Genomic DNA, 19,149 nt, shown 5'->3' on the forward strand with positions numbered 1-19,149 from the left:
AAAACCTGCGCGCGGTTCTACCACAGCACAACACACACACACACACACACACACACACCTTCCCAAAGAGAGAGAGAGAGAGAGAGAGAGAGAGAGAAGACGGTCTCCTGTCTGTCTGTCTGTCTCTTTCCTGCTTCTGTGCTCCTCGCGCGCAATAGCAGGATAAATTCTCAGATCCGTGCATTAAATAGGTGGGAAGGGGGAAGAGGGTTAATTAATTAATTAAGTAGAGATATGGCGGCCATGAAGAGCGTGGGCAGATCTGCGATGGTGGCGTTCGCTCCGACGGCCCCGGACATCGTAGGCATGGGGACAATGTCAGGTGCCATTGATGCGTCCTTCTCAGCGTCGGCCTCCCTCGACATCTTCAAGATCGACTTCTCCACGCCCGACACTGACCTCCAACTCCTCACCTCCTTCTCCTCCACCGAGAAATTCAACAGATTGTCGTGGGGAACTGCTGGCTCCGCCGGTGGTGAAGCTCACCCCTATGGCCTCCTTGCGGGTGGACTCTCTGATGGAAACGTTTGTATCTGGAATCCAGCCCCTCTCATCAGGTCTCAATCTTTTCTATCATGTTTATCTTCACTGTGTATGTGTATGTGTCTTAGATCAGATCTGGCAAATGACATCACCAATTCCTTCACTACAATCAACATTGGCAGTTCTTTGTGTTGGAGATCAGGCAATCTGAGTTTCTGCAATTTTTTGTCGTCTTGTTTTCTTTACAGGAAGGAGAACGTTGAGGTTTCTCTTCTTTCCAAAATGCAAAAGCATGTGGGAAGGGTAAGCCATAATCCTTTGTTTTGTGTGCATTAATGCATTATAAGTATGCATTCCAATGGGCTTTTGCACAAGTGCATGAGATGTTTACGGAACAATCCCCTTGATTTCTAAATATATATCAGTAAAAATCAGTGGTAGTTCCCGATGCTGTAATTAACTTGTTGCCCTTTAATGTATATTAAAGAACCATCACGGTCATTGTTTCAACTTTTTTCATAGATAGCATACGTCAAACCTACATGTTTGAGTGCATGATAGTTATCCGTAATCCCCTGATAGCTATAGATGTTCTATCCTTTGCTGGTTTCTATAGTTGTGGGATACTCGCTTAGTTTGCTTACTTTTACTGGACATGACCTCTTTGTATATAAGACTCTGTATCTCTGAAGCTTATGTTGGAGGGATTGAGGACATAGTTTTTTAGTTGAATTTCAAAAATAGCTATTTAGATCTTAAAATTGTGCAGAATTCTGGTCTGCTAATAGCCATGAACGACTAGATATGTAGTATCCATCTAATATAATGCCTTAACTTTCTCTGTTCAGTTCATGCTTGAGAGATAGGGAGGATAAATTATATCATGTTTTTGATTTGTGCAGGTCCGTGGCTTGGAGTTCAATGTCATCACACCCAATCTTTTAGCCTCTGGTGGAGATGATGGAGATATCTTTATTTGGGATCTGATAGATCCAGCATCACCGTCCCATTTCCCTGCATTAAGGGTAGGTTGTGCAAGTCTTTTCTCTTTCGCGATTGATCTTCAACTTGATATGTAGTTGACTAGATGTTTTGTATCAGGGTGGTGGTCAAGAACACATCGTAGACTTGTCTTGGAATCGCAAAGTCCAGCATATCATGGCCACAACTTCTAATAGTGGCGTTTCTGGTAACTATATTACTGTAGTTCTGTCTTCATAGGATATAGTGCATTTTTTATTGCCTTTTAAGCTGACATGAAGTTCGACAAATTGATTGATCTTCCACAGTGGTTTGGGACTTACGCCGGCAAAGATCTATACTCAGGTATAATGATCTCTAATGTTGCTATATTTTTCTCCACCTTAACTTAATGTAGTCTTGATTCAGCTGATTGAGCTTGCCTTGATCCAGTAGAGCCTTTTGCAATTTATTCCATAAAAATATAGCAGAAAATTTCTAAGAAGAGGCACAATTATGTGTGAATAGTTTTACTTAGTTTTGTGTGATGATGTGAAGGATTTTCTCTTGTTTGCACAATTTTTGTAAGTTGTCTATGTCCGATTGAGTTTATATGTGATTTTGAGTTCACTTCTCCAAGTATGGTTTGTAATTTTATCTGCAAAGAGTGTGTCAAGTTGGTGCTACATGGTTATTCTTGATGGCATCTTGCATGCCTCGGGAGCTATTATGCAAGTAAATGCCTATTGTGTGCGTGAATAGTGTGCTTGTTTTGTTGGTTGCGGGTCTATGATAGGAGTGGGAAAGTGATTCTTGAAACATTTCCAGCATTTTGAAGGCTAAGGTCAACTGTTACTTATGCTGATGTTATCTCATCTCTGTTTCCAGCATTTTCGAGGCTAGGGTCAACTGTTACTTATGCCAATGTTATCTCATCTCTGTTCTTCCTTTAGTAAAGAAAAAGCGATTGGTGTAAAACTTTCATGAGATCTGAATTGTGTCTCTATCTGTGATTTGGAAATGAGCGGGGGGAGACATGTGTCTGAGATGTAACATGAAAGATGAATTCTCTTAAAATTTGATCTCTAGAATAGTGAGTAGGGTTCGTGATCAAGTCTCCTGAGTGTGTACCTGAATGAGATATCATCTCAGTATTGATTTTTCCGATGTCCACTCCGGGGCCTTGATCTGAGCCTCTATAACAGCTGTATATTACAAAAAGGTAAAGCTGGGCTGATGTGACATTATATACTGATGCACAAATTTCATTCTCATTTGTTTGATTACGTTTGCGCATATAATGTACTTTGGTTTTGGTCAACAAACTCAGCATTCTATGACTCGTTGAATTTCCATTGAAATGAAAACCTTTTATCAATATGTTTCTACGTTCTTAGACTCATTATTATGATTGTTTTACCTTACTTCCATGTCTCCATGTCAAAATTTTGTTTACTGTTGAGGAACAATAAAAATACTGCCCAAAGTGAGACTCCCAAATGGATTTTGTGATTAATCTTATCTATGGACCCGGTTTGGGCTCAAATTGAATTGAACCATTAAGCCATGGTTTAACGATTTATTGGTTCCAGTATAATTAAACTGTTTGGTTTGGTTCAATTAATATTAAATGGTTTGATTTTAGTTTGGTTTGGTTCTAAAACTCGGGTTTATCAGTTTATAGGTTTAAGTGGTTTGGTTTAATGGTTTAATGGTTTTTTGTTGACGTTCTAATTTCCTTAATGGTTTAATTAATGTTTTTTTGTTTATTGATGTAATTAATTTAGCTTAAATGCTTACTTGATTTAATGGTTTTTTCATTTATTTGACTTAAATGGTTTGGTTCAAATTTGTGATTAAATAGTTCCGGTTTGGTTTCAACTTTCCCCTAAACGGTTTGCTTTACCATTTCCGTAAATGGTTTGGTTTGGTTTTGATTTCTTTAAATGGTTGGGTGTGGCAAAAAAAACCAAACTGAACTAGGTCCATAGCTAATTAATCTATAGGAATCAGTTGCATATTTGAAATGATCCATTTTACATTCCAGACAAATGTGTGGACATTTATGTCTGAAACTTAGATAACGTTTTCCGCTGTTTGCTTAATATTTTCCGGTACGTGTGCAGTTTTTCAGATCCTAATAATAGAAGGGCTTGTGCAGCCTTGGAGTGGAATCCAGAAGGAGCAACACAGCTCATAGTTGCTTCAGCTGATGACAGATTCCCATCTCTTCAGGTTCTTTTTCTTGCAAATGTCTGTAGACATATGTTCACTGGTGTTCAAATAGAACATAAATCATAGATGAATTTCAGGTTTGGGATCTACGGAATTCTATATCACCAGTGAAGGAACTTCTCGGACATACAAAAGGTTTTCTCGCTCTCCATATATTGGTCCCATTTTATGAACATGTACATGGAATGTCTTGTAATGGTGTTAATATGAGTGTTGCTATCACCACTCAGGTGTGGTGACAATGGCATGGTGCCCAGTAGACAGTGGTCTTCTTCTGTCAAGTGCCAAAGACTATCGAACCCTGTGTTGGGATACAATCTCTGGAGAGGTTATTGACTGGTCATTCCATTTTTCTGCGCCATTGTATTTTCTTTTATTGTATTTTAAAGGTTATGTTTGCATTCCAGATCATTTGTGAGCTTCCAGCCAGCAGCAATTGGAATTTCGATGTTCAGTGGTCTCCCCGCATAGCGGGTGTATTATCCACATCATCCTACGATGGTCGGGTGAATTTGTATAATATTGAGGTGAGAAGGTGACGGGAAAATGTTTTTATTTATTATGATTGGAGAAACAATCTCTGAGTTTCGCAGCCTTGTTATGGCTTTCCTCCCAGCTCAGGCCTGCAGTAGACTGCTGCCAAGTGAAGGTCATTTTGGTGGGTCAATAGGTATGAGAACTTTGATAGCTAATGTGTATGATTCTGCTGTTTTTTATAACAGAGTAAAAACTTGAAATATCAGGTACAATGGCATCCATGAGGGCACCAAAGTGGCTGAAGCGTCCTGTTGGCGTGTGCTTTGGTTTTGATGGGAAATTAGCTTCTTTTGGTCCAATGAATGGTCCTAAATCAGAGGTTTGTCTTGGATGCTCATAAGTTGATGTTGAAGTTTTGCATGGTAATATGCATTTGTTATTAATTGATGTTAGAACTTCATAATCTGGGCCCCCAAGAAGAGGGGCTTATTTTTTAAATGCAGAAGATATAGGATTTGGTGGCCATGGTTCATATTTATGTGACTTGTCTCACATGAATGTATGATGCATTCTATATAATGTACAATGTGTACTGTTGCATTGCTTACTGCTGTTGGTTTTCCAGCTGAATATTGAAACTCTTGTTACTCAAGAGGAGCTGATAAGTAGCTCAAAGGAGTTTGAGGCGGCAATTAAAGATCCTGGAAGCAAATACCCTTTGAGAGATTTATGCCAAAGGAAATCTGAAGAAACTGGGTATGTCTTCACAAGTAGTAAACCATGTGCCAGATATTTCTTGACTTTTGAGAGGTTCTGTTGATGATTTTAACTTTTAGGTCGGAGGATGAAAAAGAATTGTGGAACTTTCTGAAAATCATGTTCGAGGAAAATGCCAGGACTGCACTTCTCAATTATTTGGGATTCTCATTGCCCGATGTGAAAGAAAGTAAATTAGAAGAGGTTTCCAGTGATACTATAGATCTGAATGCACAAATCACAAATAACCTTAACCTTAGCAATGGTACGAGTGAAACCATTGACGAGAATTCAATTAGCCTTAGGGCTCCAGAAGTTGATGTGCAGCAGACAAACTTTATTGATGATGGTGCTGATTTTTTTAACAATCTCTCTACTCCAAAGGGTGCTCTCTCCCCTAAATCTGTACCGAGTATTGAGGAAGCATGTATCGAGGAAACCATAGTTCATGAGGAAGAACATGATGGGCCGGATGAGGAAGATGACAATGACAGAGCTATTCATCATGCCCTTACCATTGGAGACTTCAAGGATGCCGTGAAACAATGCCTTTTTGCAAACAGGATGGCTGATGCATTAGTTCTTGCTCATGTTGGTGGTTCTGAACTCTGGGATGAGACGTTGACTGAGTATTTAAGAAAACATCGCCGTCCTTATCGAAAGGTATAGTCATCAGTCAGGTCATTTGTGCTGTTATTCAGTATAAATGCCTGATTTCTTATAGTTTTTATATAGCATAATTCATATTTATACCTATTTGGCATTTTGAGCTCCTGAGCTTGAGTAGAGAACTTTAGGACTGCTTTTTGAAGCTGTAAGATGGTGTTTTCTTGAAGAACAGCATTTATTCCATATTCATTGATGGTTTCTTCAGTTTTAGATTTTAGAACACTATGACTTCGGTTTATCTGCATAATTATTTTGCAACTCCTTACAGTGTATACAGAACCTGACTACATCTTGCATATGCATGATTGGTCTATGAAAAATTGTGTGCTTTCTGGCTGCATATTCAAATGCTGACATATATGATTTAAGGAAGACATTTATTTGTTTATTGTTGCACTTTAGGTGTTGGCAGCAGTTGTTACCCATGACATTGGAAATCTCATCAATACCAGGCCATTGAACGATTGGAAAGGGACACTGGCGTTACTTTGTTCGGTAATTTATACTTGTCATCAAGCATGCTGTTGATATGTTGAAGGGTTACTGATACAAATTGTGGTCATTTGGCAGTATGCAGGCTCTGAAGATTGGACAATACTTTGTGACTCATTAGCAGCCAGGCTAGATGCTGCAGGCCACACACAGGCTGCTCTCCTTTGTTACATATGTGCAGCTAATTTAGATGAATTGGCTCGATTATGGTATAGGGAAGTTTTATTGAAATGCAACAGTGCTTTATTTGTCAAGGAGTTGCAGGTATTTCTTCCCCCTCCCCTTCTTGATAGAATGTATTGCAGAAATTGAACGGATCATGGATAGCTCCATCCACATTGGTTGTTGCACATCCCCAGGAATTAATGGAGAAAGTAGTTGTGTTGGCTCTTGCAAAAGGCGAAAAGCGTGTGACCCCATCATTGGCCAGATTAGTGAAGAGTTATGCTGAACTGTTAGTAAGCCAAGGGCAATATACGGCTGCTATGGACTATCTTGATCTGGTACCTTTAGAAGAATCACCCGAAGAACTCATAATGTTGAGGGAACACATTTCAAGGAGCAAAGAAGGTAACCCTGGAAAATTTTCATATGGTTCACTATATTATACAAAGATCTAGGGTCAGGTTTTACATAATGTCATAAATTTTTAACATTATTTCCTGCGTGTTTCTGTTCTTACCCTCTGTGACAAGCTAAGAATACTTTTTGTTGTTTAAATACTTTCACAGGAGAGCTGAAGGCAAATGTATCAACTCGTTTGAGCAACTCCGTTACTCCATCAGTTGATGCAGTTTCTAGTCATGTAGCTGATTTCCAAGCTCCTCTAGTATGTGTGTTTACATAATTATCTCATGTGCGTTTCTTTGATTAGAGAGAATGTACAACAGTAATGTTTGTTCTATTCTTGGCTTTTGTGTGGTGCAACAAGCATTTGCTGTATTTGCATTGCAGAATTTAGTGTAAGCATGGTTTTATATAGAGGAAATTGGAAAATCAGGATTGCTAGATTAAGAATTACTGAACAATTCTGTATCTCTTGACCCTAATACTTCAAAAATACAAAGAATTTCCATTTCCTGGGATGGCTTTAAATGACATCTAAATATGTATGCTATCTTCTTTTGTCACATCCATTTGCTTCAATTCCCAAATTATACAAAAGTATCATGTCAATGGATATCTGAAGAAATTGTCCAAACTTACTAGACTCTAGAAATGTCCATAATCCAGACTATCATGACAACCAAGTACAGACCATTTGTCTTTTATTCTCATTATAAATTTTTTTTCTCCATCTTTCTGTAGGTATAAACTAATTGGGCCCTGGTCCTCTCTGACTCATTAGAAAATGAGTCAGTCATGTTGGATGCTCAAGATGAGTAAAGTTAGGTTGTTATGCCACAATCTTCCCGACTTGTAAAATGTGCTTTTAGTTCAGCAACAAGGGCAAGTTTCCATTCCATATTTAGATCAAGTCTGAATAAGTCGACTTAACTCCCCAAGAAAAGATGATGGTACTTGAGGGATGAACAGAGGGCTCTATCCAGCAGCATGAAGTTTCTGCTTCTGCTTGCTAATGCTGCTATCATGACGATACTACAACCATCCAATGTATAATCATGAACTGGTTTTGCCCTGCACTAACTTTATTCCTAGCTTTCACACATGGGAGCTAACCCCTTAGCGATTGTCTACATCTATGGCTGTAATGTTTTGACTACATAGTTCTTACATGAAATATTTTCCGTCCTAAGAAACAAAATTTGGAAATCTTTTATGAGCTATGATCTTATCTTCCTATGTCGCATTCAATTCGTCAGGATCTTCCCACTTGATCAAGAATTTACGACAAACATTATCCATATTCCTTTCTCATACAAACCTAAAAGATGTTCTGTTTCTCATTGGATTGATTTTCTTGACAAACTAGAGATTTGGGTGAACACCTGTGTGGTGTTAGTATAGTAAACTGAGAATGAAATCTATTGAAATGCTTTCCATCTTGGCATTGGGACTTTGCAATGGTTGTAAAACCTGATGATCTTGAGGTGTTCTACTTTCTGATTGATAAATGGGAGAGCTGAGTACATTATATAAACATCCTCGTACTTCTGTGGACAATAACTGTTAAGCAAAAGGCACTCAGATTTTGGGAACATTGCCATGTCTATAGAAGTATCATGTCATGGCATGTTAAGAGGCGTGGCACCTGTTAACCCTATTCCAACATAATGTGGACACCAATTGGTATTTTCCATAGTCCACATCCTACATTTCATGCATAATCATAGTTTGGATCTAATTATGATTTCTATATCTATGCTTTTTTGTATTCTTCGGGAGGTAAACTTAATCCCAAGTGTAGATCTATGCCCTGTTCTGTTTAATAGTAACTATGAAAGTCTCTGAAGATGTCAAAGAAGCCTACGAGACCCCAAAAATTACAATCATGATCTCTCATTCAAAGCTTTGACAGGGGAGATTGGAATTGCAAAGTGCTATAATAAGCAAATGAAAAAACTCCTGTATTAATAATCTAGATCATCAAAAGAGTCATGTGGTGATACATACTGCATCATTCATCATTCTGTGGTGGTTATGTTACTGCGTTTGTTGCCATGTGACCTGAACTGCTGTGTTTCAGCATACCAAATGAATATCTCCATGTTCATTGTTTTGATAACATTATACTCTAACCTTTTCTAGCTATATTGGAATGGGGTTACTGCATTTGTTGCCATATGACTTGAACTGCTGTGTTTCAGCATATCAGCAATGAATATCTCCATGTTCATTGTTTTGATAACATTAATGCCAACGTTGAAGGAAGTGTGTTGCATCCCATCTACCAAACCATGTTTCTATATCTTGCATCCAACTGGAACACAAAATTTGGCTTTTATGAGTCTTTTGCATCTTTTTGCTTGCTTCCCATATGATTCTAGAAAGTCAATGTGAGGGACTTTTTTGAATCTTAAGCATGTATTCAATAACCTTTTCCATGGCCATGATCTCAATGGGAAGTGATCCCTTCTCAAGGAGGAGGGTGTATGGCATTTGTTTTTGAAACTTTGTAAGAAATGTTTTTGGACATTTTCAAATACTTTCCAAGTAGATTTAGGGATGCTACCACCCCATACTTCCACCCCATAGAGAAGTACCAATGTCACCAAAGTGTCGAAAAGATATTTCTCGAGGACCCAACACTTATTATCTCCATGATTGTATGTGTTCTCAAATGCATAATATGCTCTCTTTCTGCCTCTAAATGACGTGTCGCACATTCATTCCATCTATGATTTTGAAGGAACTTCAAGGCCAAGATATTTGAAGCTTTCCACACATTCACGTGGCTCATTATTGTACATAATGCATGGTTTATTAAAGAGAGAAAGAAAGAAAGATATATTAACGTCTTTTAAGAGGCCAAAATGGCCTATAAAACCAAATAAGAGAGTACATCTTAAGTGTTGTCTTGTCTTTGAGAACAAAGCAGAATAAAATAAATATTACACAGTAAATATAAAAGTAAATATAAAAGAAAAGAAACGAGGGAATCTAGTTTTTGGCACATGTGAGATTCTCAAGTTTGGTATATTGTAGCTTTTGTCTTCGAAAGATCTCTAGCATAGGTCGATCTCTAGCTTTGAGAGAGAGAGAGAGAGAAAGAAAGAACGATATATTAACGTCTTTTAGGCCAAAATGGCCTATAAGACCAAACAAGAGATTGCATCTTAACTGTTGTCTCGTCTTTGAGAACAAATCAAAATAAAATAGATATTATTCAGTAAATATAAAAGTAAATAAGATGAAAAGAAAAGAAACGAGGGAATTTGGTTTTTAGCACATGTGAGATTCTCAAGTTAGAGAGAGAGAGAGAGAGAGAGAGAGAGAGAGAGAGAGAGCGAGATGATGGGGTATACGCAGCCAACTTATCCTGCTCCCACACAAGACCTAGCATATGGTGCTAGGCAAGAGACTCCATATATGTCACAGCCTCGAGTATTCTACCCCACTCAACCGGCTGTTCCAGATTGGTCTCAGGTAATTACTGGTCCTAAAATGTGGTCAATAATATGTGACTCTGTAAGAATAAAAAACTGGATAGGGGAATCAACATCATGTATTGTGCAGCCACCTCCAATGGCACATCAGGTTCCGTATGCTCCTCAAGCAGTGACATCTTTTAATCCTGTTGATACTCCTGTAGTACCTCCTCCAGTACCTCCAAATCAATTCTTCACTTCAGGTCCATCTATGCCACCTCCTGTCCAATATCCCACCAGTGGCAATGGATCTGTAGCTACTGATCAATATGTAAGCTAATGGCCCTTTTTATTTTGATATAAAAACAGGGCTTTTATATTAACTGTATAAATAATCCAACAGAATTGCCAGGTGGCTTATGCCTGAGAATAAGAACCTCTGATATTCAAAGTGGCATTAAATCTCAGTATTTCTTTGTTAAGTTTCCATGATTCTATTTCTCTTGGACTGCAGGCTAGGGAATGGGCAAACCCAAGTTATGGTGTTTCCAGGACTTTTCAACCAACACCTGGTCCTAGCCAGGCAACCACAAACATGATGTTTCCAGGACAGCCGAGTCATGAAGTTTCAGCTGCGCCGACACCTCGTGGTTTCATGCCTGTTTCTGCTCCTAGAGCCCCTTTGGCTCAACTGCAACCTGGTATGCTAACTCCTCCCATGCAACCACAAAGCCCTCGGAGTTCAAGTTCACCTACAGCGCCAGCAGTCACACCTATGCCTGCAGTGCCTGTAACTATTCAAACAGTCGACACATCAGAGGTGCCAGGTATATAAATTTGAGTATCTAATTTGTCTCTTTCTGAAAGCGCCAAGATTTTTAAAAATGCTATGGGATTATTTGGGGTATTTTTCTGGTTTTCCAGATGATTTGAAGCTTGTAATTGCAACGCTTTCAAGACTTTACAGTGAGACTACAGAGGCGCTTGGTGGTGCTCGGGCAAATCCTCTAAAGAAACGAGAAATAGATGATAATTCCCGGAAGCTGGGTGGTTTGTTTGCAAGGTTAAATAAGGCAGATATATCACCTAATGCAAGAGGAAAGCTGATACAAATTTGCCAATCTCTTGATGCCGGTGACTATGCCAGTGCCATGCAACTCCAGGTCCCTCCCATTTTTCTTTAGCTTTAGGGTAAAAATGCAATGTTTCATTTCTAAAGTGGACATTGACTTTGTTTTCTTTCAGATGAGCTTGACAACTAGTGATTGGGATGAGTGTGGTTCTTGGCTTGGACCTCTTAAGAGGATGATCAAGACGAGACAAGCTTTAGGATAATATTTATTCTTGGCTAGGGAAGAGGATGGAAAAAATAAAAGCAGGCATGAAAATACATAATTTTGACTATGCTTTGGGTTGCTACTGTTGCTGCTGTGGAGTGCATTAGTTTCAGAGAACTTACTCCTGATAATTTTAATACCTTCTGCTCTTTAGTTATCTGTAGTGTATATCCAGGAGGTTTTGAGAATAGCAAATTTTATATGTATAACAACCACCTTGTGCAATTGGTCATGGCAGTTTTTGTAAATTTATTTTCTTCAATGTAGTCCTAAGAATAAAAATATTTCTTGTGTTTGATTAAATCTGGAATGTGTGATAATTTATGCCCACTTCTGACTGATCTTTATCCAGGGAGTTGACCAATCTCTCTTAGATGAAAGGAAATGCAAATGATATTGAATTGAGCAAGAATATTTTATATTTATCTCAGAGAAAGTGGCTCGAATGCCTCCATAGGAGATAAACTTCTTATGGTTTTGTAATCATGATGCATTGTAGCCACTTCTGAAGGCACCATAAATAAGCATAGATGTTTGTGCAAAGTTCATTAAGAAATTTGAGATTTGGTGCTCATTGAAACTGTACCATGTTCCGCCAATCTTTTCAATTTTGTAGATTTAGAAGCAACTTGTGTGAATGGTATTGAACAGACTAGAAATGGGCCAGTTGTCAAATGTTGTGTTCTATTTGAATTGCCCACCCAAAACCTTCATGCTTGGAGCTGGAATTTAAAACTTACACAACCAATGACTGGTAATGACATAGTTAATAGTTAATGTTCTTCATTCCAGCTACTTCATCAATCACTTATCAATCCTCATAGTGTCAGGAGTAAGAGATTATCTAGAGTCAGGATTCAATCCCACACAATAGGTAATAATGTTCAGCTTTTGGTTTCACTGATCATATTTGACCACCTATGATGGTAATTTCTCTTTGGAAAATGAGTTTATCAAGACTAATGACTCAATTCTACTTATACTATGTAATAATGTTCAGCTCCTGGTTCCTTAGTCATATTTGTCATCGGATGATAATTAGCAATTGGCTTAACGGTTTAAACGGTTTGGTTTTGTTCACTTCGGTTTAGGAGGTCAATGATTCAGTTCAGTTTGAAACCGTGGTGTAGATGGTTTAAATGGTGATTGTTAAAATAATAGGGTTCTTAAAATATTTCTTTTGAACAACCTTGTCATGTTTCAGCCTAATTCTTACATTTTAGGAAAAATCTTTAAAGTTTTGACAATTTTGGAAAAATTTAAAATTGAATATTGAAATTTTGCCTAACTTCTAAACCGAAATTGAACCATGAAATTGCAGTCTTAATGTTTGGATTTTTTGTAACGGTTCAGTTTAAATGGTTTTGTGGTTCAGTTTGGTTTAGTTTAAGTTTCAAAATTTTTAAGATGGTTTGGTTTTAAACTGTTTGAGTTTGACACTCTTGAACTGAACTGAACCGTTGCCAATCGTTAATGACAAATCTCTCTTTGAAAAATATGGACAATCATGTGTCATACTACGTATGTTGTACTTAGTCGCAAAACTATATTCTTCGTAGAATGAGAAAGCACATATTAATACATGTTAGAGATCATATTATTGTTTGTCGTTCGAACCATTGTTTCTATGTGTTTTCGTTTACACAAAATTTGATGTAAGATGAGATGTTAAGGCACATGTAGTGAAGACTAGTTGGTTGCACATTTTTTCCAAAACGAGTTTGGAAGTTTTGAGTGTGACACTTTGATGCTTTGCCTTCAATCATATATGTTTTCCTCACATCTTTGACCAATTCCAATTCTTTCAAAAACTTCTCATAGTCACACCATGTGTGCTGTCAATTGCAACATTTCATTAATTCATTAGTAATGTTCTTGAAGTTTGAGTCTTTACCTTTTACATGTTATAGTTTTGGTCTCATGATCATACTTGACCTTGGAATCATATAATAAATTCTCTCTCTCTCTCTCTCTCTCTCTCTCTCTCTCTTGTAAATCAAATGTTTGTGGAAAAGGTTGGTATATACCATTGGAAAACGAGAATTACCGCTTTGTGGTGGCATGTTGTTAATTGTACCCGGGCATTTAAATGTTCAGAATCTATTATGGTTCAACAATTGGTGCTTTCTTGGCAGCGATGTTTGAATTTGTTTAATTGGAGGCCTCTTGAGTGCAGAAAAGATATAAATTCCTTGGCACCAGGGGTGTTGGCAACTTCAAGGATATTACACTGGATGGAAAAGAAAGCCTAAATTCCCAGTTCAATCGAATGGCAAGGCTAGGCTTAGTAACTACAGAAAATGATGGCTTTTGGAACAATCTGAAATAAGTTTCATATACCACATGGATATGGGTATATTTGGCAATCAATATTGGCATTGCCTAGATTAGTTTTCTTGATTCCAGAGTTGGTGGTCGAGGACCCATGGAAAGATTGGTCATTTGGTATTGGGAAATCGATTTTTGTAGTGCACACTAATGATGTGTACCATAAGTTGGTTGAAGATAGAAATTGGTTAGCAAATAAGGTTTTGGATACATGGTACATTACTCGATATGTAAAGTGGTGGCTTAGAGTTTTAGATGTAGGTTGGTAGTCTCATCTTCCATTTCGTGCGAATATGTTTCTTTGGCGTGCCATAGTTGGTGGGTTGCCTTTGGCCATGGCCTTAAAACGAAGACATATTTTGAATGGGACATGTTTTTTCTGTACGGTGGTTGAAGAAGACGCTACACATAGGTTCATTACATGTCTGGTTGCTAAAGCCATTTGGGTGATTATATCACAAATTTGGGCATCAATAACAGGAAATATTTTGTCACCTTATAAGTGGGTTTTTATTGATGAGGATAAAGTTATGCCCACACCATCATATAAGGTTGTGTTTGACTACCTTAGAGATTGGGGGATGTGGTTTAATTGAACCATGAGAAATGGGTTCTTGTTTGATGGACTTCATGGGGTAACACAACAACTCCGTAGGATGAAAGGGAAGTTGATTTGGCAATTTTCACGACTATGTTGTATGGGGGCGTTGTCCCAAGAGGAGATGAACTTATGTCATCTAGTTTTACAACACTTCAGAAGGTTTCCCTTGCACTATCACTATTTATGCATTGGGAAAAGGACCGCAAGTAGATGAAATAGATCCACTAGATATACACAACGTGAAAACAGAAAACAACAAGATACAAGAATATGTACAATACTTGAAATACATAGGTTTTACATGGAAACCCTAAAACAGGGAAAAAACCACGGGTTGGCTGACTCCGATTCATATGTATTGATCGGTTGGTTTCAGTCAACCAACTTAGATTTAGTTGTGTCGACTGGTTGTCTTTGAACAACCGATTGTGTTGGTTCGACTAGTCTTAAATCAACGGTAGTGGGAGTCGATTTCGACTTCTGTTGCTTCTAGTACTCAATTGTCTTGTCTTCCAAGAAGACTATATCCCGACTCCTCACTACTTTCTTATCGACTAGGTCCCACAGCCTGTAGCCAAACTCATCCTTCGAGTACTCGAGAAATATGCATGGTTTCGACTTATTGTCGAGCTTCGACCTCTGATCTTTAGACACATGCATATACACCAGACATCTGAACACCCTTAGATGTCGATAGGAGACATCCTCTCGTGTCTACACCCTTTGTGGGACATCACCTTTCAATGACACTGAAGGAGACCTATTGATCAGATAAACAATTGTATACATCGCCTTAACCCAATACAATTTCAACAGCTTAACATGTGACAACATGCTCCTTAATCTCTCCATAATCGTTAAATTCAACTTCTTTGCAAGCCTGTTCAACTCAGGGGTCTTCGGAACAGTATATTCGATTCGAATACCTTGGGCCTTGCAATATTCTTCAAATTGCCCTCTATATTCATCATCGTTGTCGGTTCGGATAGCCTTCACTTTCGGCCTGACTCTCTTTCAGCCCATGCCTAGAACTCCTTGAAGAACGACAATACTTGGTCCTTTGACTTTAGTATGAAAGCCCACAACTTTCGATGATAGTCATCTATGAACGTCACAAAGTACTATCCACCTCGATGTGATGGGGCATCTACATAGCACACATCGATGTGCACTAGGGCTAGTGCAACTTCTCTTCTCCTTGGTGGTCCCGTGTGGAATGCAACTCTATTATGCTTTTCGACTAAGCAATCGACACACTTCTCCAAGTGCACTCCTTTCACTTTTGGGAGAAGTTCTTGGTCGGCTAGGATATGCATTACCTTTTTGCTCATGTGGCCAAGCCTCTTATGCCATAAATAACCACTCGAGTCGGTTGCCACATTTGCTTCCGACTTGCACAATCGGGCATGCATCATATACAATGTGCCTTGCTTCTATGCTTGGGTCACTATGAGGTTTCCCCGACAAAACTTCCATTTGCCATTTTGAATGCTACCACTGTAGCCTTCGTCGTCCATTCTTCCAGTTGATATAAGATTCAGCTTGATATCGGGCACGTGTTGGACATCCTTCAGAGTTAGCCGACAACCAGTCGACGTAGTCAGGCATACATTTGCGACGTTGACTATCTTGCATTTATCATTATCCCCCATCTTCACATAGCCATGATTCCTGGTTGTGTAAGTCGAGAAACACTCTCTCGACAGAGTTATATGGAAAGATGCACTGAAGTTGATCACCTAGGTGCACTCTTCACTTGCAAGATTTGCACTTGCCCGCTCACAACTGAACACAATCTCCTCTTCACTTATAGCTATGGTTGATGTTCCTTTCTCCTCAGAAATCTTTCTGGGTTCGACATCCTTTGAGGCACCTTTGTCCTTCTTAAGGCGTCGAGAGTCCTTCTGGAAGTGTCCAGGCTTTCCATAGTAAAAGCATGTAAGCTTACCTCTAGACTTGGATCTAGCATGGGATTTGTCCCTCCTTTGTGGACTTCTCTGTCGGTTCCTTCCTCTATCCGAACGTTGTGCCACATTCGCATCTGCCTAGGACATACACCCTTGTCCTTTCTTCTTGTCTCTTCATTCAAGATGCTTGTCTTTACACTTGCAATGCCAAGTTTTCTTCTTGACACGAGGTGCTGAGAGTCACCACTAGGTTCACCAGGTTCTCCCAGCTATCCGGTAGGGTACACAATAGTAGTATGACCTGCATAACATCATCAAGGGGAAACTTAGCTACCAAAAGTTGGTTCACATACCCAATGAATGTGTTTATGTGCTCAACTATACTTTCTCCATCTCTGTATTTCAACCTTACTATCTTTCTCATCAAAGATGTTTTGTTGAGGGCATTCTTCCTCTCGTACAACCTTGACAACTTCTGCCACATCTCGTACGCATTTGTGTCGTTCGCCACATGCTGAAGGACACTGACATTACACATTGTCTGATGGTGGCCATTGCCTTCCTATTGAGGAGTTTCCATTCAGACTCTAATACCCCCGTGGGTATTTGCTCTCTGTCGATGGGCTCATATAGATCTTTGACGATGAGAAGATCCTCCATTTTGATGTTCTAGTTTAGTTGTGCGAGTTCAGGACCATCATTCCTGGGAAAAGGACTGCAAGTAGATGAGATAGATCGACTGGATATACCCAACATGAAAAATGAAAACAACAAGATACAAGAAAATGCACAATACTTGAAATACATAGGTTTTACGTTGTCGTGAAGATTTCGGCAACGATGTGAAAATCGCGTGGAATCGAGAAGGTATAATGTGCACACGAATGAAAGGGGTGATGGTTACACTCATACGTTAGCATGTTGTAAATATAAATGTATTCAGAACACCTAAAGCCTATTTGCATTTTCAAACATATAAAGGGGTGCAAGTATTGAACCTTGCACCTCCAAGATAGAAGACAACTGACTTACAATTAGGCTAAGTTATTTCTTTAGATCATGATTATGTTTTTCACATGTGAATGCTCATACATGAGAGCTTGGATGAGCTACATAGTCATCATGCATCACATGTGATGCATGAGCGCCAAATGGCAATCATGCATCGCATGCATTTCAAGCAATGTATGCAATCAATAATAATTAATAAATCTTAGTTATCTCATTGGCAATGTGTCTTGTTTCTCTAAATTGAAGTCAAGGGTTCAAATCCGGAATTGGAATTTCGATTCGTCTATTTATCTATCTATCTTAAACACTTCCTCAATTTTCTTTTCTCTCTCTCACTCTCAACCACATTGGTGCGTCACTTCAGCCGCCTACACATCAATCCACCACACCGTTGAGTCGGGTTTGGGTGCATCTTCGACAACAAAGGACGACTCGACGATAAGCACAATTCCTTGCAAGCACAACTCACCCGAATTGTCCCCCCCGGTCAAAGACCTCGGTGGTCCCGTTGGACCAACCCGTAGGCGTGGAAATCCCATCATCGATCCTCCATAACCTCTAGCGGATAGAGGCCCGGTGCTTGTCTATAATTATGGGCTATTCACAAATATATCTATAATTATTATTAGATAATAATAATAATACTCGTTAATCAGCCGACTAATTGACTAGTTGATTCGACTAGCCGACACCTATGTCGACTGTGTAGTCGACACGACTAGTCAGCCTTGTCATCGACCATCCGGTCAACCCGACTAGTCGGTCTTGTCCTCGACTTGGATCATCTACAATCGACTCTCCCTCAGTCGACCCTTCCTTGTCTTTGATTGTCGACTCTTCCTCAACCTGACTAGTCGGCTATTTCTTGTCTTCGACTGTCGACTCTTCTTAGCTTGATCAGTCGGCTCGTCTCGTGTGTGGTTGTGGGCTTGGTGGTTTAATTAGTAGCTAAAAGTCATAAAATGAGAGAACCCAAGTTTGATCCTTGCCATGGTCTGGGCCTTGTTGCATAGGTTTCAATTTGTCTTCTATGGAAGTTAAAATCTCTCTCTCTCTCTCTCTCTCTCTCTCTCTCTGTTTTTGCCACAATTTTCATACGAGGTTTTGTAATAATCTAGCACTATAAAGATTGCAAAAGCATACTTCTCGTGTGCTTTGGCCATACAATGGCAAACACTCGCAAGGGAGCCACAAAGTTTGAGACTACGATTCATTATGGTTTAGATAAGAGGAATATCTATTAGTTTAGATACAACTAACGTAATTAGATGGGAGCTTTGTCACGTCTTCACCAAGGGTAATTAACTAAAATCTCATCCCCAACATGTAAGGACCTAATGATTGACACTATAAGATATACATTTACATCTCAACTCACATACTCGAGAATGTTACTTTTTTTTTAGTAACACTTTTATTACTAGTGGGAAACCTCAAAGTGAGGTGAAAACCCACAAAGAATAAAGAAAAATATACAAGTGCCAATTAGACACTAAAGAGCTTAAAAACACTCAAAGTAAAGGTTGTAAATTTGGAGTGTGATGTCTCTAAGTTGCAGACAATCAAATAGAGATTGCCTAAGGGATTTCTTAAAGATGATAACTTCATGCAGTTGGTTTCGATCAAACACCTTATTATTGTGGGTTGTCCAAATGGTTCAAAGTGCCCAAAATCGTGTCCATTGGAGAAAATAGGCACTATCGGATAGGGTGCATGAAATTTGTCCAAATATCCAAAAGTGTTTACCAAACCTTCAGCCAGGAAATCTGTTATAAAGAGATGCACTTAGTCTTTGTACAAATGTTGTAGTGAATGAGAAAATCCATAATAAGTGTGGGACCGTTTCCAATTGTCCACCACATCTTGCACAATGCGGCGAGGCTATTGATCTCTTTTGAAGATTC

At 38.9% G+C, this 19,149-nt stretch overlaps 1 protein-coding gene across 2 annotated transcripts; it reads left to right on the top strand.

Moving 5' to 3' along the window:
• The first annotated feature begins 217 nt into the window (after nt 1-217).
• On the top strand, nt 218-11,682 carry LOC147853115 (transducin family protein / WD-40 repeat family protein). 2 transcript variants are annotated; one of them, XM_087333660.1, is made up of 22 exons: nt 218-557; nt 732-786; nt 1,386-1,508; nt 1,585-1,672; nt 1,773-1,809; nt 3,570-3,678; nt 3,756-3,813; nt 3,909-4,006; nt 4,086-4,205; nt 4,300-4,348; nt 4,422-4,534; nt 4,781-4,911; nt 4,992-5,574; nt 5,983-6,075; nt 6,151-6,336; nt 6,432-6,642; nt 6,804-6,901; nt 10,003-10,119; nt 10,210-10,392; nt 10,576-10,888; nt 10,986-11,224; nt 11,307-11,682. In XM_087333660.1, the coding sequence occupies exons 1-22, from the start codon at nt 235-237 to the stop codon at nt 11,394-11,396; spliced, it is 3,417 nt and encodes a 1,138-aa protein (XP_087189786.1). In that variant the 5' UTR covers nt 218-234; the 3' UTR covers nt 11,397-11,682. The 2 variants fall into 2 exon arrangements, with proteins under 2 accessions (XP_087189786.1, XP_087189787.1); XM_087333661.1 differs by having other exon boundaries at nt 4,300-4,336.
• Nucleotides 11,683-19,149: the final 7,467 nt, after the last annotated feature.

Source organism: Azolla caroliniana, unplaced genomic scaffold, assembly GCF_043228905.1.
Source record: "Azolla caroliniana isolate FFs.n. ecotype wild unplaced genomic scaffold, voAzoCaro1.0.p SCAF_17, whole genome shotgun sequence".
NCBI lineage: Eukaryota > Viridiplantae > Streptophyta > Polypodiopsida > Salviniales > Salviniaceae > Azolla > Azolla caroliniana.

Coding starts and splice junctions, on each gene's coding strand:
- LOC147853115 (XM_087333660.1), top strand. CDS start 235: ATGGCGGCCATGAAGAGCGTGGGCAGATCTGCGATGGTGGCGTTCGCT. Junction 4,206..4,299: donor TGAATTTGTATAATATTGAG/GTGAGAAGGTGA, acceptor CTCCCAGCTCAG/GCCTGCAGTAGACTGCTGCC. Junction 6,643..6,803: donor CATTTCAAGGAGCAAAGAAG/GTAACCCTGGAA, acceptor ATACTTTCACAG/GAGAGCTGAAGGCAAATGTA.